The sequence below is a fragment of the Zophobas morio genome, unplaced genomic scaffold (genome assembly GCF_036711695.1).
Source record: "Zophobas morio isolate AGI-343-1 ecotype UQ-CSIRO unplaced genomic scaffold, CSIRO_AGI_Zmor_V1 ptg000012l, whole genome shotgun sequence".
NCBI classification, from domain to species: domain Eukaryota; kingdom Metazoa; phylum Arthropoda; class Insecta; order Coleoptera; family Tenebrionidae; genus Zophobas; species Zophobas morio.
This window is the reverse complement of record NW_026972117.1, coordinates 7,790,824-7,813,223: the sequence shown is the minus strand read 5'-3', so window position 1 is coordinate 7,813,223 and position 22,400 is coordinate 7,790,824. Positions and strand designations below refer to the sequence as shown.

Here is a 22,400-nt window from a genome sequence, read left to right as displayed (position 1 = left end):
TTTGAATAGCTCGTAGGCAATTTATAACGCGTAAACGCAGTTTGATTCGACGATAAAAGTTGTGTTATTGTCCGCAACGTTATGGGGCTACCGACGAACAATTAACAAGGGAGACATGAAAAGACTTTTATTAATATTAGAAGTCGGAATGATGTATTGAGGTGCTTAACGTTTGATGGTTTCTTTATAGGATCGTAAATATTTTTAATTCCCCGAACCGAATTGCCGGCTAGACACTAACACAAAACCGATAATCTATGTTCCATTTCCAGACAGACGGCACCTTCACCACGAAGAGCAAACTCAGTTTTTCCGCTACGAGATTCGAAAACGGCGCTCGATTCGAATGTAACGCCAAGAATGAGGTCACTGAGACTAAGATGGAGCCACCGTTGCATACAGTATTATATTTGTATGTACGATGTGAGTGGAAATTTCAAACTAAAAAAAATGTATTTATAAACTAAACCACCTATAAATTTATAGATCCACCCGTTATCACAATAAGTGCTATCGAAGACACAGTAGTAAACGAACGTGACAATATCACCCTCTTTTGCCAATACTTCTCTAACCCCCAGAAACTGGAAGGCGCGACATGGTAAGACCTAACCCCCGTTATATCCCCACATTCTATGGTACTCCTTTAGGGTCAAAGACGGAAGGAACGTAACAAAAATCCCAGGAAAACACAAAAACGGCGACACCAGAAACCCATCTTTAACCATAGTGGGGATCACCAGAGAAGACATGGGCGAGTACTCCTGCCTATTACAAAACGAAGTCAACTCCACCCTCTCTGAAGATTTCATTTTCCTAGACGTCCATTGTAAGTACTAAATCGCGCACTGTCTACCACTCGTACAAAACGCAACACGTAGATCCCCCGGACGTGGAGATCATCATGGTACCTGCGACCCCAGCCAACGCCACCGAGCAGAAGAACGTCACACTACTGTGCAACGTTACTTCGGGCAATCCCCCGGCACTACGCAAAGTAAACGCAACAAATCATTGGCGATGATCCCGAGATGTAAATCGATACCTTTTCCAGGTGCGTTGGTTTCTCGATGGCGAGCTCATGGCCGAACTCCCCGAGTGCAACTACAGCCAGGCGGTGATCAACGACACGCTGGGCGGTCCCTTCTGCGGCATAGACCCCAGTATATTGAGTTTGATAAAAGTGGAGCAGAGCTTCGCTGGGAACTACACGTGTCAGGGGGAAAACGAAGCCGGCGTCGGACCGGTCTCCGAGCCCAGAGAACTGATAGTTTATTGTAAGTACGGAGGGAATGTCCGCATGGGGGGCGATAGACGGTTGCGATTTTCTGTGAGAAAGGCGGCGTAACGTATGGACCGGATTTCTCGGGAAAAGTACAAAATTCCGAGGTTATGCCATTTGATGTCTTATTGTGAGAGAGGGAACAAATCGACGCGTTCTTTGTCAATTTGCTGCAGCGTCCGTGACGTCAACACAACAAGAAAATTAATTAATATTAACTGGCTGCAAAATGTACACGAAAGATCAACGTTAAATTTACCTCGACTTAATAATAATAATAATAATACGACTTTATGTCCAAGAAGCAATTTGCCTATAATTGAACATAGGTATATAGTGCCAAATATTTGGTGCTTACTTATTCACATGCGGAATCAACAGCCTTAACCAACGACGGGTACCGCTTAACTATGACGTCACGTCTCCGTGACGCATTAACCCTAGCCATGTATCTCCCGCGTTGACAATCCTCTGACTTTCCACCTCCGAATACTAATTAACGTGAGGTTCTAGATCCTCCTTCCGCTGCCACGCTCACGCACCACCCTCCAACTGTGATAAAGAAAGGTCAAGTCATCTTGACGTGTTCCGTCGACGAGCCGGGTTTCCCCACAGACTTGACGTACTTGTGGTTCCGGAACGGCCACATGGTACACAACATAACGGTACCCAACTGGACGATTCCCCAAGCGTCTCTGGAAACGCGGAGCAATTTCAGCTGCATCGCCTTGAATAAAGGTGGTCAGAGTAGGCCGGCGTTCGACTTCGTGAATGTAGAAGCGCCTCCGGCGCTTATACCACAGGATAATACCCCGTACAAGGGCGTTTTGTACTCGTCCCAGAACATGACCCTGACTTGTAGAATCGAGTGTTCGCCGGTATGTTCAATCAAGTGGTACAAGGATCATGAAGAAATCGACTTCGATCGGGATCCGTTGTACTACGTCGTCAACACGACGCATCCGGCGGACTATAAGAAGAACGACTTTGAGTCAATTGAGTCGATTTTGGTACCTGGTGTTATAAAAGTGTGTTCGTGTGTGACCACTTCGTTTACAGGTGTGGAATATGAAGAACTGGCCCGACAACCAGCTGGACAAAAGGGCGAACAACTCGTTCTACACGTGTGCTAGTTTTGACCCTCCGGACAGACACAGGGTTGGAGTTAACTTCACGACTGAAATTGCGGTTCACTGTAAGTTACAATTTTGCGACCCATGTCAAAAGATCAGAAATGTAAAATATCTTTGTAGACCCTCCAGAAAATTTAACGGTGTCCCACACAACCGTCAACGTGGTGGAAGACGAAACTCCCATCGACGTGAAGTGTACCGGCGACGGCAGACCCACCTTGAACTACGTCTGGAAGAAGAACCTCACCGGGGAGCCCATCATGAAGAGCGACACCCTCAAACTCCCGAAAATGTCGCGAAACTCCGCCGGCTACTACTATTGCGAAGGCTTCAACAAATACGGCAACAAAACAGTCGGGGTTTTATTCAACGTCTGGTGTAAATCCCTCCAGTGAAAACCTCCACCAAAAGTACTATGACGGTTTTTTTTTTGCAGATAAACCCGAATGCAAAATTGAACGCGGGGAGGTCGATAGTTCCCAGGCTTTAATCTGCAAAGCTGATGGCAACCCCAACGAAATGACGTTCTATTGGACCATAGTCGACCAGAACAAGACCCTCGACTTGAACCCTTCGGGAGGAAAAACGGATTATAGCTACGTTTACTTGGACTCCAGTCGCACCACCGACATCGAGTACCAGTGCGTAGCTAACAATACCATCAAGGCCAGTGACCCATGCTCCATCAAGATTGCAGGTAAGTGCTAGTTTGAGTGGTGGATTCGAAGAATAAATTTGGTGTTATTTAGCATACCAGGAGCAAAGTAGTCAAATCGGACGCCCAGGTAATTAGGCATGTGCATGAGGCTATATTTCACACTTTTCTCCTGGGGTTCCATCATATTTTGCTCTTTTTCACTTGTTGGAGCATGACGTAAAAAACGATATAGCGTCGGTGCATTCACGCGGTATTGCACCGACACGAGTGAAATCAATATGAAACAAAGCTTTAATTGCGGATAAAATTAAAGGGTACAACGATTGGTTGTCACTTGCAGTTGTGGTAACACTGACAATGATATTAAAGTTGGACCACCTGCAAGTTTCAAAGTGTCACCACACATTTTAGTTTCAATACACGCACATACACTTCTTTTGCAATCGTCACACCATCATTCGCTGAGTTAGGTTATAGGTGTCATTACCACGCTAGTGCGATAATGCATATCATGCTTTGGACAGCAACCAGGCGCTTGCAGAACGTAAGTGCGGATTGCCGCACTAATGTGACAAGCCTACTTTACTCAACGATTGCAGTACACCTCTCTTAAACACAAGCACTTATCTGGGTTTGCGGCAAATTTTACCGATGGTAAAATAAGAGTTACGCAACGATAAAAGCACTCATAAACTTTTAATATTCGCGGATGCATTCGCTGCCAAATGGGAATCAATAAAATAATTAAGCTCGTGATTATTCGCCATAAAAGTTATGAGCCCGTGGGTCGTGTTTACGACTTTTATAAGTCATTCCCGAAACAAAAACCGTGATGTTGCTTTATTAAAGACATGAAATTTAAAGTTGTGTTTAATCCGGTTTCAGGCAGCAAACTACCCTGGTACCTAAGCAAAGAAAATCTGACGGTGATAATAGCGTCAATTATCACACTCATCATCTGTTTCCTAGTCGTCTGTGTCGTCATAATAATACTGTGCAGGAAGAAGCGTCAAAATACCAAATGTAAGCAATAACAACCGCATTTTCTAACTCTAACTGTTTGGTTTTGTTTTTGCTAACGATAGGCAATAATCCTCTAGAGATGGAAGAGAGAGAAAAGTGAGTATCAGGATTGTGCATAATCTCTTAACATTAAACACATGCTTGACGGGTGGTAGGGAACGCTTTATCACGATCCGTAGTTTTGGAACACACTGTGCAATAACAACTGTGATAACTTTTTTGTTTCGTTGGCTACACTGTGTTATTGTTTGTTTTATCTTTCTTCTCTCTCCGCAAGTACACACCATTGCGTAACGGTAAGGTAAGAAGCAACGCTTCTCAACACTGGTCACTCTTTTAGTATATTTTCGCTTATTATCTTGCATTTAGGCTCGCAGCGGCACCTTTATGTTTATCACAGATTAGTATTGCACAAAGTAGAAACGTGAATACCGAGTGGAGCCTAAACAATGTCTCAGCACGGGTTCGAGTCGTTCCACAAACGTCGCCCGAAGAACTGAAATTTGATCAACAAGTTTTGCCTAATTCAGAGCCATTTTTCCGCTCTTCCTTTCCATTGTCGTGTACGCTGATGACGTCACTACTTTTTCCTGGGATAACACTAAATTTAAAAAGTTCAAAACTGTAATGGCTTCCGATTAGACCAAACTCTTGTCGTCCTCGAAGTTCTTCGCGCGACGACCTTCCAACCTTCCACTCCGTAGTGTTACCACCCAAAAACTGATCCACACATTTCTGTGTCTGATATTAACCAATACTAATGACAGCCAACAACTTCTCAGGTTTCTGTGCACTCAAAGTCCCGATGTGCTCGGGTTGCCTTTGGTGCCCTGTGGCAGGGTGACATATTTGGGAAACCAAGGTAGCTTTAGCATACGATGCGATATGACACTATTGTTTAAAGTTCACTGCATGGAATATGTTACACAGTCCCTGTACCTAGGTTTTGGGTGGTGGTAAGGTGCACCGTGCATGCGTTCGTGTGTGAGGGGAGTTGTCGTCCCTTTATTGACAGCATTTGCATCATTAAGGGCGGATAAAAAGGGTAGTTTCTGAGAGATCCGAGCTCATATTACAAGCACACATGGCGAGGGAGGCGAACGCTAGGGGATGCCATTACACTTAACGCTTGTTTTTGTTCCGTATTCCCCCGGGGCGCAATATTGCACCGTGCTAATTTTTTCCTGCTTCGTGCATTTCGACCCCTTGGGGCATGTACGGTCTGTGAATTGAGCGAGATAGGGTGCTTTTTGTCCGAGTTGTGGGAAAGTTGTTTCTTGATATTAATGCCATTGTAGGACTGTTTAAACAGGTGGGATTTCTGCTGTTTACCGAACTTTGGTTTACACGTACATAATCATTTTTCAGATTAGGGTCCAACTATTTTTATACACCGAGGTTCCGAGGATGTGTAGTTCTCGCTATCGGACATACATAATAATAATAGTAATAATAGTTTATGTGTGGATATCACAAATGTAGTCAATAAAAAAAATGCATAGATATTTATATGAAACTTACATAATGCTAAAGTACAAAAAATCAGTGAAACATCCGTATCACTAAAGAAATCGTTTTCTGTACAAGAAATTCTTTTAAATTTAATTAGCTCGATGTTTTGAAAAGATGTAGGTTGTAGAATCGTATTATGAAGTATTAAGTTCCAGTCTGAATTCTTTGTCTTTATTAGATTTGGTTAATCTGATTTTTTACGACTGATATTTAAGTTATAACGAGCGTATTCCTGAATATACCGTAGTTTGCTGTATTAAGATAAATTTGACTCAATATATATTAAGCAGTTGAGAATATATAAACAAGGTAAAGTCATCAAGAAATAAACTATAGTTTACAGTCATCTCGATACATAATGGCTCGACGCTCTAGCTTAAAAAATTGGTCTAAAGAGTTTAGACAGTACTTCCCTCGCTGTCGGAAACTTGACGACTGCATGCCTATTGTGTTTTTTTTCTCATTACATTTTTGTAGTGGGAATTTAAAAAAAAATTGCGATGACGTCATCAACATTTTTGCAAGGACACGTATATCAGTTGGGATAGATGTAGTGTAATACTAAGAATAAAATTATTATATTCTCAAATTTTCGGGAAAATGAATTGGGTCGTTTGAATATTGATTTGTAATAATCAATAAAATAACGAAACAATTTACTCACGTATACCTACGTATCAGAGGCAACTGAAAATCGTGTATGTATAAACATTGTTAATTTAAGATGACAGGCGTAACAGCATACGTGAGAGCCAAACACAGAAACTGTAAACAAAACGACCGTCGGTTTTATTGCTTCGACTTCCGCTTATTATATAAAACATTGGGTTTTATTTTAATTCTTGACGGTGAAATTCACAATTGGTTGATTATAAACATGTCTATTTCACATTCGCGGAATCAAGTGAACGCATAAAACAAATGCAGGTCTGTAATGTTAAAGTCGATGTAAATAAGCGTGTGTCATGTGTTTGTATTTGGGAGCCGGGAAGGAAACAACTGTCTTCTCTGAAGGTCTCTATTTAACTGACTTGTTCTTACAAACATCTTAACACATGAAGGATATGCAACCAACAATACATATCTGTTACATCTCCCTCATTACAAACAAAGAACTTAAATGTCTATGTACAACTATTGTAAATGAAAATTGTGGAATACATAAAACAACATTAAACATTGGTTAAATTAGGAAACATAGTCGCCGAACCTGATTGGTTGTGTAATTATTCGTCCATATCTAGTGGTGTACAAGTTTCCAGTAATATCTTGAGTTTTTGCATTGGGGGGATCAGGAGAGGTTGGATTTGAGATAGGAGGGTCGCGTTGGTTTGTAGTTTCGTTGGGAATTCTTTCTTCTTGCTCTGTGTCATTTTGATATACCTCCACTTCTTCTCCTCTTCTTCGCAAATGTATTTTATTTCTTCTTAAAATGGTGCCTCGTGCTGTCTTAATGGTGTATGATCTGTCTTTTTCTTTTTTCACTATCTCTCCAGGTTTCCATATTGAGCCAGGTTTTTCTTGATAGTAAATTTTTTCTTTGATTTCGAATTCCGGTCTGTTTGTTGTGTGTCTGTCATAGTAAAATTTTTGTTTGTCTCGCGCTTCTTTTAGCTTTATATGATATCTTTCTTTGTTAATGAGTTGGGGGGTTAACTGTTCTTTTGTTCGTGGCATATTATCTCTTAGAATCCTGGACATTAAAATTTGAGATGGTGTGTACGAGTTGTAAACAGGAGTGTTGCGATAAGCAAGTAAAGCTAAGTAGATGTCTTCTTTGTCGTCGATGGTCTTTTTCAATAGTTTTTTGATGGTGCCAATTGTTCTTTCCGCCATGCCGTTACATTGTTGATGGTGCGGGGAGCTTGGTTTGATCTCAAAATTCCATTTGTGAGTAAAACTTATTATCTCTTGGCTAATTAGTTGCGTTCCTGAGTCACAAATCACAATGTTTGGTACCCCATGTCGAGCGAATATACTTTTTAATTTTTCAATGATGTTTTTAGAAGTTAAATTTTTGTTCAAACTCATAACTTCAAGATATTTCGAATAGTAATCTACCAAAATCAAATAGTGTTCCCCATATAATTCATAGATATCCATTCCTACTTTGTACCATGGTATTTCGACAATTTCGTGTTGTATGAGTGGTTCTTTAGAATTTGAATTCATGTATTTTTGGCATGTTTCGCACTTTTTTATCATCTTCTCAATTTCTGTATTCATGTTGGGCCAGTAGATTGCTGTGCTAGCACGTTCAATGGATTTATTTATACCAAAATGTCCACTGTGAATGCTATTCAGTATTGTATTTCGCATTGAAGTTGGTATGATTATTTTATTTCCTTTAAAAATTAGATTCTGACCTTGTGTTATCTCATTTCTGAAGTTGTAATACGGTTTGACAGAATCCGGTATTTGTCGTTTATTCATAGGCCAACCTGTTTCTATATATTTCTTTAGATGTTGAAGTGTGTCATCATTTTTTGTTTTTTCTTTTAATTCTTCCAATCTCTTATCAGTTATTTTGATTTTTTCCATGATCGAACAAATTTGCATCTCCAGATCCAAATTGTCTTCATATTCTTCCTTCAAATATGCACGGGATAATGTATCTGCAACCAATAATTCTTTCCCGGGTTTGTAAACGATCGTTAGGTCATATTTTTGTAGTTTCAGCATCATTCTCTGTAAACGTTGCGGACAATCATTTAAATTCTTTTTGAAGATGGGTACAAGTGGCTTATGATCAGTTTCGACTGTAACTCGTTGGCCATAAATGTATTGATGGAATTTGTCGACTCCGAAGCAGATGGCGAGCATCTCTTTTTCAATTTGTGCATATTTCTGTTGTGTTGAAGTCATTGCCTTGGAAGCATAACAACATGGGAGTCCTTTTTGAAGAAGTACAGCACCTAAACCAGATTTCGAAGCGTCAACGGATAACACAATTGGTTCCTTTGGATCAAAGTATTGTAGACAGGGTCTGTTTATTAGCATGACTTTAAGATTTCGAAAGGCTTCTTCTTGTGCATGATTCCAGACAAAACAATTTTTATCTCTGAGTATTTCCCTTAGTGGTGCAGTTTGTTCTGATAAATTTTTTATAAATCTTCCGACGTATGTCACCATGCCCAAAAATCTTTGTAATTCTTGCTTTGTCGTTGGAGGTGGCATGTCTGCGATTGCTTTCAATTTCTCTTCATCTATGTGCATTCCTTTTTCCGAAAATTCATAACCCAAATAAGTGATCCTATTCACTCCAAATTTGCATTTGTTGAAATTGAATTTGATGTTATTTTCTAGTGCGATTTTTAGAACTTGAAAAAGTCTTTTATCGTGTTCATCCTTAGTCCTACCATGAATCAAAATATCGTCAACATATATCTCTACTCCTTCTAGATTGAATATTTCTTTAAATCGTTCTTGAAATACTTCACTGGCTGTCACAATGCCAAATGGTAAGCGTTTGAATTTAAATCGGCCAAATGGTGTGCCAAAGGTGCATAAATTACTACTTGCCTCGTCTAATGGGATGTTCCAAAACCCACTGGCAGCGTCTAACGTTGTGAAAAATTTGGCTCCTTGTAGTTTGACTGTAATTTCATCAATGGTTGGAATTTTGTATTTATGTCGCTTAATTACCTTGTTCAAGTCTTTCGGATCCAGACATATCCTTAACGAATTATCTTGTTTGCGTACGATCACGAAGGAATTTAGCCAGTCGGTACTTGTTCCTACTCGTTCAATGATTCCCATCTTCGTTAAATCTTCTAAACATTTTTTGAATTTTTCTTCCAGAGCGAAAGGTATTTTTCTGATTGGGTGGACTACAGGTATAGCATTTGGTTCAATTTCAATTGTGTAAGGTTTACCGATAAGGCCAATACCACTGAAAACTTGTGAGAACTGGTTAACTACGTTAGAAGTTGAATTGATAATCGTGTTAATTGGATTAATTAAACCTAATTCTACAGACGTGGTAAAGCCAAGGAGAGAATTGCGCTGGCCCTTGATGACGTAGAATTGGGCTTTTACATGTTTATTTTTATATGAAATTGTTAACATGCATTTACCTAACACCTGGATTGGTTTATTATTATAGTCAAATAAAACTTCTGGACAGGTTGTAATGCAGTAAGAATTTAAATGGTGTAGACGAAATTTGTCAATGTGAATAATATTGGCTTCTGCCCCTGTGTCAATTTTGAAGGACGAGCTTACCTCATTAATGGTTACGTCTAAAAACCAAGATTTACTTTTATTGTCATTAACAGAGTCAATTTGTAATTGATTTACATGAAAAGTGTCATTTTCGTCATTAACATCGGTGTTTTGAGAAATTAATTCATTAATCTTTTTATTTTTACTACGGCACATTATCGAGAAATGATTAAGACGTTTACAGGAGTTACAAATTTTCTTAAATGCAGGGCATGAATTTATTAAATGCGATTTCCCACAGTTGCGACAGTTTCTTATGAACTTATCTGAATTCGATCCGGTCCCGGCCCATTCCTGGAATTGTTGTCGAGTCGGTCCATGTTCTTTGTTTCTGAGCGCCGGCAAGTATGATGTACTTTTTCCAGAAGCGACGTTTGTCGGTGCACGTGTACTGAACTTATTCTGCACGTTGGCCTTGGGATTTCTGACGTCATGGATGGTTCTCGAGGAAAGTTCTTCACTTTGAATTTTTGTATTTTCCCATAGCAAACAACTGTCTATCACTTTCTGAAGAGGTTTATCTTCGTTTTGAAGTAGCTTTTCACGTAACATATTATCGTTCATCCCACAAATTAGTACTGTTTTTATTAAGTCGTCGGTTAATGTATCGAATTTACACTGCTTCGCACGTGTCTTGAGTTCCTTGATGAATTGTTCGAAGGTTTGATTTCCTTGTTTGAAAGTTAGAAATTTATAACGTTCGTAGGTTAGGTTTTGTTTCGGTATAAAATAATCGTCGAACTTCTGAAGGAGCACTTGAAGTTTGTCCTTTTCTTCGTCGTTGAATTTAAATGTGTCGTAGATAGAAAGAGCATCTTCTCCCAAAAAGTGTAATAGCTGTGCACATTGGACTCGTTCTGGTTTTTTGTTGGTTTCGCTAGCAATTAAATAGTTTTCAAATTTCTGCTTCCATCTCTTCCAATTTTCTGAGAGGTTGCCGGTCATGTCCATTGAATTTATTCCTTTGTCCATGTTGATGTCGAATTTGTAATTTGTTATTAGCACTTTGTTGAAAGATTCGTGAAACTGGTCACTTAGGTGATTTACGAGGATTCTTCTCCATTTCGCAGCGCCATGTCATGTGTTTGTATTTGGGAGCCGGGAAGGAAACAACTGTCTTCTCTGAAGGTCTCTATTTAACTGACTTGTTCTTACAAACATCTTAACACATGAAGGATATGCAACCAACAATACATATCTGTTACAGCGTGCTACCCTTATGTTTCAACCGAGTTTTTCCTTTAACAAATTTTGTGTCTACCAAATTGGGTTGGTTGGGGTGTAATACTAATAATAAGTGTTGCCTTTAATTTAATCAATAAAATAAATTGACTTCATTAATTTTTTTGAACCACCTCTTAAGAAAATCTAAAAAATATGAATGGAATGATAAATCACAAGTACAAACTCATCATATTTTTTGCATTTTAGATAGGATTTATTCAGCAAAATTTAAGGGTGACGTCATCAATTTTTTTAGGAGGGATGAACAAATACATTTTGAACAAAAGTTTACCATGCTTATAATAACTTTAAAATATTCCCAAGATTTCAAAGCATTCGGTTTTGTAATTCCTGATTAAATCGATAAAATAAATTCACGCCTTCATTAATTTTTTTGAGTCACCCTGCATATGCAAATCCAAAAATATGAATGGAATGATAAATCACAAGTACAGACTCATCATATTTTGTACATTTTAGATACGATTTATTCGGAAAACTTTTGAGCTGACGTCATCAGTTTTTTGTAGAAGATAACCAAATATATTTTGACTAAACATTTATTATGCTCTTTATAACCTTAAAACATCTGCAAGATTTCAAAGCATTCGGTTTTGTAGTTCCTGATTAAATCAATAAAATAAATTTACGCATTCATTAATTTTTTTGAGTGACTCTGTATATGCAAATCCAAAAAATATGAATGGAGTGATAAATGACAAGTACAGGCTCATCATATTTTGTACATTTTAGATATGATTTATTCGGCAAACTTTCGAGCTGACGTCATCAAGTTTTTGGAGGGGATAAGCAAATATATTTTGACTAAACATTTATTATGCTCTTTATGACCTTAAAACATCTGCAAGATTTCAGAGCATTCGGTGTTGTAGTTCCTGATTAAATCAATAAAATATATTTACGCATTCATTAATTTTTTTGAGTCACCCTGTATATGCAAATCCAAAAAATATTAATGGAGTGATAGTTCACAAGTACAGACTCATCATATTTTGTACATTTTAGATATGATTTATTCCACAAACTTTTGAGCTGACGTCATCAAGTTTTTGGAGGGGATAAGCAAATATTTTTTGACTAAAGATTTATGATGCTCTTTATAGCCTTAAAACATCTGCAACATTTCAAAGCATTCTGGTTAGCAGATTAAAAATTAAATTTCAAAATGTTGTTTTATAATTTTGATTTTTTTTCCAAAAATCTGGACGTTTCGGGTGAAAAGTCGATTCAGAGTTGTAAACTACATGTGTAGGACTATGTTATTTTATACAATTGAAAACCCATTTACTATGTACAATTTTGAAGTGACGTCATCGCTTTAGTGGTGGGGATGATTCGACAAATTTTGGTTAGCGTTTTACCATCTACATGATATTCTTAATATAAGTACAAAATTTCACAACAATCGGTCGAGTACTTTCGGAGATTATCTGTCTAATAAAAATCCGTGACAACAGACGGACAGACGGACAGACGGACAGACGGACAGACGGACAGACGGACAGACGGACGGACAGACGGACAGACGGACAGACGGACAGACGGACAGACAGACGGAAATGGGAGACCTATTTTTTCGTCTTCTAGGGGTCATGAAAGATCGAGAAAACGTAAAAGTAGAGAGTCGGCCGACGGACTCGATTACAATACTTCCTTTGCTTACGCTCGGGAAGTAAAAATCTGTTACAGGAGCTGGAATGATCCTAAGCTACTAGGCAACATATATGTCAGTCAATATTAATAAAAAAAATGAACATAACAGAACAGCTTCCTCACAACCTGGCTGTATATTTCTGAATTAAAAAATTATTATCTAGCCATCTAAACATATAATTCAAAAAACACCATTCTTCGTGAAAGCGTTTATCGGAATAAAGAGTCGCCACACAGTATACATGCCCCCACCCCCCTGTCACTCGTACCACCCCTCCCCCGTTGATCTCGCTAACGCAGCTCTCTTTTTTTATTTTGTTCCATGTTGTGTTTGTCCACATCGCTTATTGGCCCCGTTGTCGCCCATCCACCCATGCTCTTTCACTTGGCATAAATTTTCGCCCATCAGGCCCGATGGTCAGTCACCCGACAGTGCAACTCAGTCAAAGTGGCCGCTGAAACCGGGCGTCCTGGTGCACATCAATAAAATGCACAACGTAAACATTAGCCAATTAAGCGTCGATTCGACGCCGTTCCGGACGACCTCGGTTTCTAGCACCCTCTCTAAATACAAAAGGAACAAATCCAAAGTTTATGCCAGGTTGCAAAGATTAAAGGATCTGCTCGGATTTAGCGGACGCGATCGCGTCCCAAGTGGCATTATTGAGGGAGCTAGTGGAGGTAAAAACGACCATTCGTCTTGATTACATCGCGATATTTTATTGTGTTGTTTGTGTTCTTGCATGGCATGACAGTCGTCACTTATAAAAAAATTAAGCCGACCACGCCCAGCGCCGACAGCAACACCAACTCGAGGAAGAGGAAGAAGCCAGGATTTGGTACGTGCTTTGGTTTTCTTGTAGCTGGTAGTAGTTTTCAGTTATTTTTTGAAAATTTAACGACTTATTTCCTATTTAGAATAGAATATGTTAGTTTAACAGAAGAAAAAATATAACAGTTGTCAGAACATAAAACTGATCACATTTTTGGTTTATGAGTACTAGAATCGCCGAACAGTTAATACAGTAAGACCTTGTTGAGTGGATGTGCAGCCAGTAAGTACTTATATACTCTGTTCGGCGATTCTAGGACTGAGTAGTACTAAATTGAATAGATTTGTTGTTATACAGGGTGTTTTTGAAATACGTTACCAAAAATTAATGAAGGTCTTTGGTATCCTTAAGGAATCGAATTGAGTAAGTCTCAATTTTTTTTTAATGATGAAAAAAATCACCTCTAACCACCTGCTTAGAACACCACTGATGAAAATATCCACGTAAATTGATTGCATTTAATTTGAATACAAACCTAGCAACGAATTTAGAATTATTTTGAATCAAAATGCATAGTAAGCAAAGGTAAAGTCAGATTTGACAAGTCGAAAATCCTTGGATTTTGAAAAGTAATCTTGCCTTTTAGATTAAGATTGAATAATTACAGAAGCGAGTAGTGAAACGAAAACGTTTTATTTTTTATAGAAATTGCTCAAAATGCCGACCATCATTCGCAATGCATGCCCGAGCTCGACGAATTAATGATCCTTGAGCTCTTCTTATCATGTCTGGATTTGTTCTGATAGTAGCCGAAACATCATGAATCCTATTTGTCAATTCTTCAATGGAATTAATAGGTGCCGCATAGACTAATTGCTTCATATGCCCCCATAAAAAATAATCACAAGAATTTAGATCTGGTGACCTAGAAGGCCACTATACTGGACCGTTTCTTCCGATCCATTTTTTTGGAAATGTTTGATTTAACCATTCCCGCACGTCATGTGTATAGTGGGCAGGGGCTCCATCATGTAAATACCACATATTCCTCCGGGTAGCTAAAGGTACATCCTCTAAAAGATTTTCCAACGTATTATTAAAAAAATTAAGATATGCAGCACCAGTTAACCGTGGAGGTAAAACATATGGACCTATCAAGTGATGTCCTACCATACCTGCTCACACGTTTACGGTAAATCGTTCTTGAAAGTGCCCCTCATGAATTTCATGAGGGTTTTCATCACACCAAACGTGTGTATTATGACAATTAAATACCCCGTCTCTCGTAAATGTTGCTTCATCCGTCGACAGCAAGTTTCCAATAAACTGTTGATCTTCATCATTTTTTTGTAATAACCACTCACAGAACGTAATCCGACGAGGTAAATCTGCTTCTTTGAGAGCTTGTACTCGTTGCAAATGATACGGATGTAGTCCTTGTTCTCTTAATGTACGCCAAACGACAAATGGGGAAACACCAACTCTGTAGGACAGCCTTCTGACACTGATATTTGGGTTTTCTTCTACCACATTTAAGATCTCAGGTTCAGCAGCTAATGTCCTTCCAGTTCTCTGTCGGCCACGGTCTGTCATTTGGGGACGATATTCACCGTTGTCTCTAGGATGCTGAACGGTAGCGGTAAATGTATGATGATCGGGCACAATTCGTCCAGGAAATGTTTCCCTATAAAGACGTTGTGCTTCACGAGCGTTTCCAAGGGCCCTTCCATACAGTAGGACCATATCAGTTAATTCAGCATTTGTGTAAACCATTTTAATACAACTGACACAAAATTGACAAAAGTACCCTGACAAATAAAATTTTTATTGTTGCTAAGTGAACAAGATGGCATTTTGAATTACCTTTAATACAGTGGCGTATTGGAAATTTTGACCGAATATTCGATTAATTTTATCTCGAAAACGAAAAAACTTTTATATAAAGTATTTTTTGTCAATTAGTTCTATTTATCATCACCAATTACCTGCTCTCTTTTGGTAGTGTATTTCAAAAACACCCTGTATATAAAAGTAAACATCTGGATACTACCTATCATGGTTGCCTCTCGGGTTGACAGAGTACATCTATGGTAACGATTAGTTGAAGTTTTCATATAAGGTTTACTATAATTTAAAACGTGGATGTGGCCATATTTGATGACGTAGGCCACTTTCTTATCTGCTGCGTATATACACCAAATATCAAAACAAAAGTTAAATGTATTTAAATTTATTGTGTGATTGTCATCACCACATACCCTGTTTAAAAGCTGATCAATATTGTGGGATATCCATTCCCGGCGGATAAAAGTAAATTTATTTGTCACTGACTAATCGTTAAAATGTAGTCGTTGTCAGTTCGCGGTGAATAGCGTTCGTCACAATTACAATAAAAATATTTCCGCAAAAAACCCTCCCATTTCCGTGCCCTATTACTAATTAGGTAAGCGTTAGCCCATTTCGAGACATAAACCCAGTTTAAAACGGCACTTTTTTATGCTACAGCACCCAACCCGTCCTCTGCAGGAGATAAGACGAGATTAGGGGCTGCTCCACCGGTTGGCGGTTCAGCAGACCCCGCAAATGATCACGACAAAGGATTTTACGAAAACCTCCCCTTCCACGGCATGCAGAACCCACCAAATAAAGTGAGTTACGTTCCGCGCGACCATAACCATAAAGAGGGTGTGCTTTTTATTATTATTTTGATTGTCGTTTAATTTGCATGTGTGTGTTCGCAGCCAATTTCAGTCATTGCTCCATTCACTCAAGAAACCACGCGTAATTTCACCCCCGCAGCGAAACCCCTGTCCCCTTTCTCCCCCTGCCACAAAGCTATACAGCGCCACCAATCCTTCCATGGCTTCCAGAGCAATCAGCAAATGCATCAGTTGACCGCTTTTCCGGGATTCAGTTTCAACAGGAGCAATCCCTACTTGAACAAGTGGAATTTTGGAAATTTGCAAAGGCAGACTCCATACGCGCAGAGTCAACAGGTCACGCAACCCTTCAGATTCCAGAGTAATTTTCAGCCGATATTAAATTTTAATCCGTTTTTGCTTCCGAACCCTTTCAGTATCCCTCCAAGGGTTGCGGGACGAAGGGAAACGGACGTGAGGCGCACAGCTTCGGGTATCAACATCTCGGTAATTGAGAAACCCAGAGACGAAACAAGAGAGAATAAAAATAAAGCGCAGGTATCGAATACGGACCCTCATAACGATAAACGTTTCGGGTCCTTGGAGTTGAAGAAGCACAAATGTTACTCCCCGACGTTCTATTCGATGCGTTGCAAGAAACACGCAAAAAAGCGTCCCGTCGTGTACGCGCTGCCTAAAAAAGTTTTCGGTGATCTCAAACCGCCCGAGGAAAAACCGCAGTATCAAGACTTAACCGACAGCATACAGATATTCGAACAGAGCCCTGAGCCATCCGAGACGAAAAGCTTGCCTGTGCCGGCCCCCAGGTGCCGAAAACATCGCAAAAAAGACATAATCTACCAAAACGTGTCTCAGGAAATTCAGAACTCTAACTCTTCTCCGAATCCGGACGTCTCGAATAGCTCGAACGACGGTTCGGAGAATTTGGAGAGTGAGATTTCGGTGATAGAGGCTCAGGTTCATTCCTCGAATGATTCGAAAGCGGAACCAAAGTCGGCTGATGCCAAAATTCCACCACGACTGGTGGGCGTGAGTCCGAAGGTGAATCCCTCGGCGGATTCCTCGGGTATCATTAAAGTGGAAGCCATGAAAGCTCTGAAGAGCTCCCCCATGCTCAAAGTTAGTCCTAATTTCGTTAAACCAAAGACCGAAAGTCCCAAAGGTGCCCTTTCCTTGCAAATCCAAGCCAAAAGGAAGAATTCTACTGATAATCTGACTCAAATAGATGATAGTAGTAAGGAGAACCTACCCTTGATCCCCCAAATGCCCTTACTAAGTCCACAGAGTGATAAGTGGAGTCCAAATGTTGCTAGTATTAATCAGCAGGTTTGTTTTATTTGCTTGCTTTTTAGGTTTTAATTTAGGCCGGTCAAGGCGAAAATTTTCGTTTCTTGTCTTAGGTTTGGGGATCTACAAAAGCCAACTCGAACCTATTACCTCTTCATATCATGGACCACAAGCTTCCTACTCTTTCAACTCCTTTAGATTCCCTAAAATCAGTGTTTCGCTCCTTAAATTTTTTCTGTGCCTCTTTAGTCCAGTCAATCCGGTGTCCAATTCTCTTGATCCTCCCGTAATTAGTTAGTGTCAACATTCCCTAGCTAGGTTAGACTGTCCATCGAAGTAATAAAAATTAGTGTCCGCTTGATATTCGTCGCCTTGGCCTGCCCCACCCTTCGAGACTAATCCACTTACCGTTTTCAGAACGCTTTTTACACACTAACCACCCCGCATTACAAGCACATAAATGTCGGCTTGCCCCCGCAATACTCGGCGACCATCCCGCACCAAAAGCACACGAAGCTCATCCCTCGAGCCCTCTTCAACGAGCCCCTGCCCAAGAGCAAGTCGTTTTCGTCGAAGCCAAAGCACAAAAAGCACTTCCAAATCCCGTTGCAGAAGTGCCACAGCTTCAAGTTCCAGACGGCCGAGAGCTACTTCCAGCCCATCCGGAACGTCCACGAGGAGGACCTCATGAAGAACGGCTACGTGTCGGACTACCCCGAGGGCCGCTCGCGCCACCACAAGCGCGACAAGCCCAAGCAGAAGACCAAGGGCCCGCTGGTGGTGATGCGACCCAGCGACTACCACGGCGGCCTCAATTTCCCCGAGAGCGTGCAGAGCTCGGTGCAGCTGCAGTACCCGCAGCCGGTGCTGGGCAGGAGCTCCAAGAAGCCGAACGGGGTGGTCTACGCCGACCTTGACATGCCTAAGACTAACAAGAAGGGCTCGCATGAAAGTAGCTCTTCGTCGCAAAGCAAAACGCAAAAGTCCAAGCCAAAGACTGAATACGCAACGCTTAGTTTTAACGATGTAGGACAGGAGATTGACGTTTAACATACGATTAGGATACTACTTTTACTAATATAGAGTAAGGTCAGTGAACAATTGGAAGCTATGCACAATATTACACGAAAGTTCAATTTGTTTTTTTGTACGAAAATTTTTAGTTTTAGTCATCTTAAATTAAGTTTTTCGGTATTTTCGTCGACTGATACGTAGGCCACCAGTAATTCAGTGCGAATGATAAATGTTAATCCAAACTTTCGTAACTTTTTTTATTGGGCCGAATTCCTGTTTGTTTCCTTTTATAAGTTGCAATAAAGAAACGATTAGTTTGAAGACTAATTCCCGAAGCGATCGACCTATAAAAAAAATCCAAGCAAACGTATCAACTTTATAGTGAAATTCTGTGTCCGCCATTGATTTTAGCTTAAAAGTGGCGTTCAAGTAACAAAATAGCCGACGAACGAGATCGATAATTCTTATATTCGGTGACAGAACAAAGAAAACAGAAAATATAAGCATTTAATTAGTTATTTTGATCTAAATTTAGGGTTTTCAGAATTTTAGTATCGTTATTAATTATTAAGAATATCTAAGAACATAGATGATTGATATTCGAATAAAAAAATGTCGTACAACCGGCTACTTTACAACTCCTCGTATTAGATTTCGAACTTATTTAGAATAATCCTGTAGCCTTTTTTATAACAAAATTTCTAGCTTCGCTTCAACTAACACGATTTTTCTGCTCCTTTTCAGTTTGAATTCACAACTAATGCCATCAACTGTTACTTAAAAATCACATGATTAAGTACAGAATTGTGGCTCGAATCTACAATTAAACTCTATGTTAAAACTAAATTTTGTTTTAGACTAATGGGACAACCACTACTGGTAGTGATACCTATATTTTCTAAGGTAATGTTTTAGAGATTTAGTCGTAGACATTTTTCTTTTGTTAATTGTAAATTTAGAGCACACATCCCATTAAATTCATCTCCATCTTTTGTTGTTCGTGTGTGGTTCCCACCGTCAAAGCACCACATCGATGTATCTATTTACAAACCATTTAGCAAATCTATAAGGTTCGGCGACTATCTACAAACCCATTACTCTTTGCTGGTCTCAAACTGCGATAACGACTTTACTTTTAGGCTTAGCTAGACCAGAGTGAAGTAGGAATAAGTGATTAACGTCAAGCTTCTTACGATTAAATGAATTAACAGAAACAATTAGCATAGAGAGTTTTGCAGGGCTACAGGCATGATTAGCGTGACTATTGTAGCTTTGCGATTCAGATAACAGACTTCTGTACTTGAAGTTTTCTCATTAGTTCCGTTTATGTTTTTGATGTTGGCACTAACGGGGATTTTTCATTTTCAGCCTTACCGGCCGGAATTCACTGACCTAGAATATGCAGACGTTGATTACAAATACGGCCCTATAAATTACAAGGCAGCCTCCATTTACGCTGCCATGAAAAGGAACAAAAACAACAACAGAATGGAAGAAGTAAATAAGGCCAACGACGACCTCTTGTAACTAATGTAAATAAAACAAAACTTTTATATTTCAAATATTGTGTTTAAAATTTTATAATGTTTAAGCGTTTTCATAGACATATCGACATGATTGAATAATGTATTGTTATTGCTGTACTTCATTCTCTAATTGTTGTTTTATCTATTTTTACACAGTATTGTTAGCCTCCGAAAGTGCCGACAGTTTGGTTACCTACGTTAAGCACGGGGCTGGCTAAGGCTTAATTTCGAAGCATTTGTAACACTAACTGTAATAATGATTGTGACATTTTTATATCTTTTCGCTAATGTTGAATGTTCTTTTTTATTTTGGTTTAGTTATAGTTGCGTATTTAACAACCCGAGAAATTGTGCAAATCTCGAAAACCGCTCAAAACATTTGTAATACTCACGATTTGCATAATTTCGGACCTACGGTGCCAAAGAATTATTTATAAAAGTGAAATGTGACGTCCATTAAAAACCTGTTAAAATTTGGTGCGGTGCTGCGGTTATCTTCTGAACGTTTGTATTCAAATAGAACAGTAAAAATAGACAAATTTGTATAGTTATTATTACCTTTCACTTCTCTGTATCATCTTGTAGATATGTAAATTATAAATTTTAGCCCTTATGCTATTTAATAAAGAATTGTATTTAATATTCCTGTTTTAGTAGAACCCCTTTTTCAAACAAAAAGTATATATTGAAAACATACATTAAAATTAAAAATAAATAAAAAATATACAAAAAAAATACACTTATGCACTCCGATGCGCCTATTTCTTATTTTTCCCTGCCTTCTTTTTCTTATCGCCCTTTTTACCCTTCTTCGGCCTATACGGCCCCAACTTCCTCGTCACCATCACTTGCCTCCACCAAATCTTAAATAAAAAACGAATCAAAATGACTACCTCACACCACATAGTCACTTGTATCTTTGTGGCGGCACGGTTTTTCAGGAACTGTCTTGCAATCTTTTCCCGTTTCTTTCGTTTGTACTCTATCCATTCCTCCATTGCTTTATTCCTGTCTTCATACAATTTTTGTTGTCGATTTTTTTCTTCTTGAACTTTCTCTAACTGCAGTCTCATCTGATAGATGGTGTTATCTCTATCTTCTAAATCTTTGTCGTACGCCGCCATTAGATCTTCTATTTGTTTAAAATAATCCTAGGACGCGATTAGGACCCTGCACAGGATAAACACGGTACTTACGTCTTTCACTTCATTGTAATATTTTGCTACGCTGTCATGTATTATCGATTCGCAGTATTTTTCGTGTTCGTAATGCTCGGTGGTAGATTTGTGGAAGTTTTCTCTGCCCTGGAGGCGCATCAAGTTTTGTTCCTCTCTGGACTGTTGCCATTTTTGAACATACTCGGTTTTCGCGTTTACATATTCTGTTATATCACGTAAAGGTTAAAAAACTCAGTTTTTAAAATTAATCTCCCGATTTTACAACTAAATAACGTCAACAGTGTGTGACAAGCAGTAAAATGTTCAATATGTGCTGAAATACGTCTTTCATTAAAAAAAAAAAAATGTTGACGTCAAGTTTGTAACCGGAAGCAGAATCTCTTCTTACCGGAAAGGTCTTTCAAATCATGGGTGGCTTCCGTTGCTAGATCATCCAACTCCTTGAATATCTTCCTCCTCACGTTTTTCTCGTAATTCCTAAGCTCAGCTTGCACATTTTTATAAATGGTGTCCAACATTTGATAACGCGCCATTAAATGTTCTTCGTCATCTTTCATATGCAGCTGTATGTTGACCATAGTTTCCAAGGCCGTACACGTAGAAAAAATTTCCATTTCGTTGTACACTTGGTTGATCATTGACATGACGTCCTTGACATCCTTCTGTAGTTTGTGCATGTTCGTATATTTTCCGTCAAGTGCGACGTTCGTGTAATTTTTTTCTGATAAATCGAACCTAAATGGTTCGTTAAGGAAAATCCGTCGTACTGAAAACATTCTACTCACCTCAAATGTATGGGTATGTACATGACCGGTGTGGTCTCGATTTCTCCAACTTGGGGTTTATTAACACCTATAATAATCAACAGCTCGGTCATGCAGTGCTCCAGGATGTGCATAAAAGCGGGTTTGAAGTATTTGGTGTTCGTAAAAATGTTGGAAAAAGATCTCTCTGGTGGTGATTTGAACTCCTCTGCCTCGTCGTGAGGGATTGTGGCGATCATTCGCTGAACACTAGCGATGATCGAAATCTCATCTGCCGACCTGTGAGGTTCGGAGTATTGGTGTATGGTATCCGTACTTGACACCAAGTTAACTGGTTGAAACGACGTTTCGGCAACATCTAGCCAAATATTTGTGAAAGTTTTGACCATTTTTGTAAAAAAATACAACACAAATTGACACTTTTTCACTAATTGTAAAACACTGCTCTGTATCCTTGGCGACAAGTCC

At 39.2% G+C, this 22,400-nt stretch overlaps 2 protein-coding genes and 1 long non-coding RNA gene across 7 annotated transcripts in view; 1 reads left to right on the top strand and 2 right to left on the bottom strand.

Moving 5' to 3' along the window:
- LOC135127725 (uncharacterized) overlaps window positions 1-19,913 on the top strand; it is a 453,958-nt gene extending 434,045 nt beyond the window's left edge. The window contains exons 7-25 of one of the 5 annotated variants that reach the window (XR_010280269.1): window positions 273-423; window positions 487-601; window positions 651-829; window positions 882-997; window positions 1,055-1,277; window positions 1,796-2,292; window positions 2,342-2,477; window positions 2,536-2,793; window positions 2,852-3,112; window positions 3,165-3,200; window positions 3,959-4,096; window positions 4,159-4,192; window positions 13,140-13,411; window positions 13,486-13,569; window positions 16,009-16,151; window positions 16,245-17,489; window positions 17,868-18,539; window positions 19,322-19,367; window positions 19,833-19,869. Coding sequence is in view for 1 of the 5 variants with exons in the window: in XM_064054298.1 (XP_063910368.1) it covers window positions 273-423; window positions 487-601; window positions 651-829; window positions 882-997; window positions 1,055-1,277; window positions 1,796-2,292; window positions 2,342-2,477; window positions 2,536-2,793; window positions 2,852-3,112; window positions 3,165-3,200; window positions 3,959-4,096; window positions 4,159-4,192; window positions 13,140-13,411; window positions 13,486-13,569; window positions 16,009-16,151; window positions 16,245-17,489; window positions 17,868-18,500 (4,521 nt within the window). In the remaining 4 variants the exon portion in view is untranslated. Of the gene's footprint in view, window positions 1-272; window positions 424-486; window positions 602-650; window positions 830-881; window positions 998-1,054; window positions 1,278-1,795; window positions 2,293-2,341; window positions 2,478-2,535; window positions 2,794-2,851; window positions 3,113-3,164; window positions 3,201-3,958; window positions 4,097-4,158; window positions 4,193-13,139; window positions 13,412-13,485; window positions 13,570-16,008; window positions 16,152-16,244; window positions 17,490-17,867; window positions 18,540-19,321; window positions 19,368-19,832 lie in introns of all 5 variants that reach the window. The other 4 variants (XR_010280270.1, XR_010280272.1, XM_064054298.1 and 1 more) reach the window with 4 other exon arrangements.
- The window catches only part of LOC135127730 (uncharacterized), a 126,060-nt gene that overhangs the window by 95,753 nt on the left and 7,907 nt on the right, over window positions 1-22,400 (bottom strand). The window lies entirely within an intron of this gene.
- LOC135127728 (dynein regulatory complex protein 9-like) lies at window positions 20,654-22,387 on the bottom strand. Its single transcript, XM_064054307.1, has 5 exons — window positions 21,954-22,387; window positions 21,557-21,903; window positions 21,187-21,371; window positions 20,902-21,141; window positions 20,654-20,853 (listed from the first exon to the last, which is right to left on the bottom strand). The coding sequence occupies exons 1-5, from the start codon at window positions 22,319-22,321 to the stop codon at window positions 20,749-20,751; spliced, it is 1,245 nt and encodes a 414-aa protein (XP_063910377.1). The 5' UTR covers window positions 22,322-22,387; the 3' UTR covers window positions 20,654-20,748.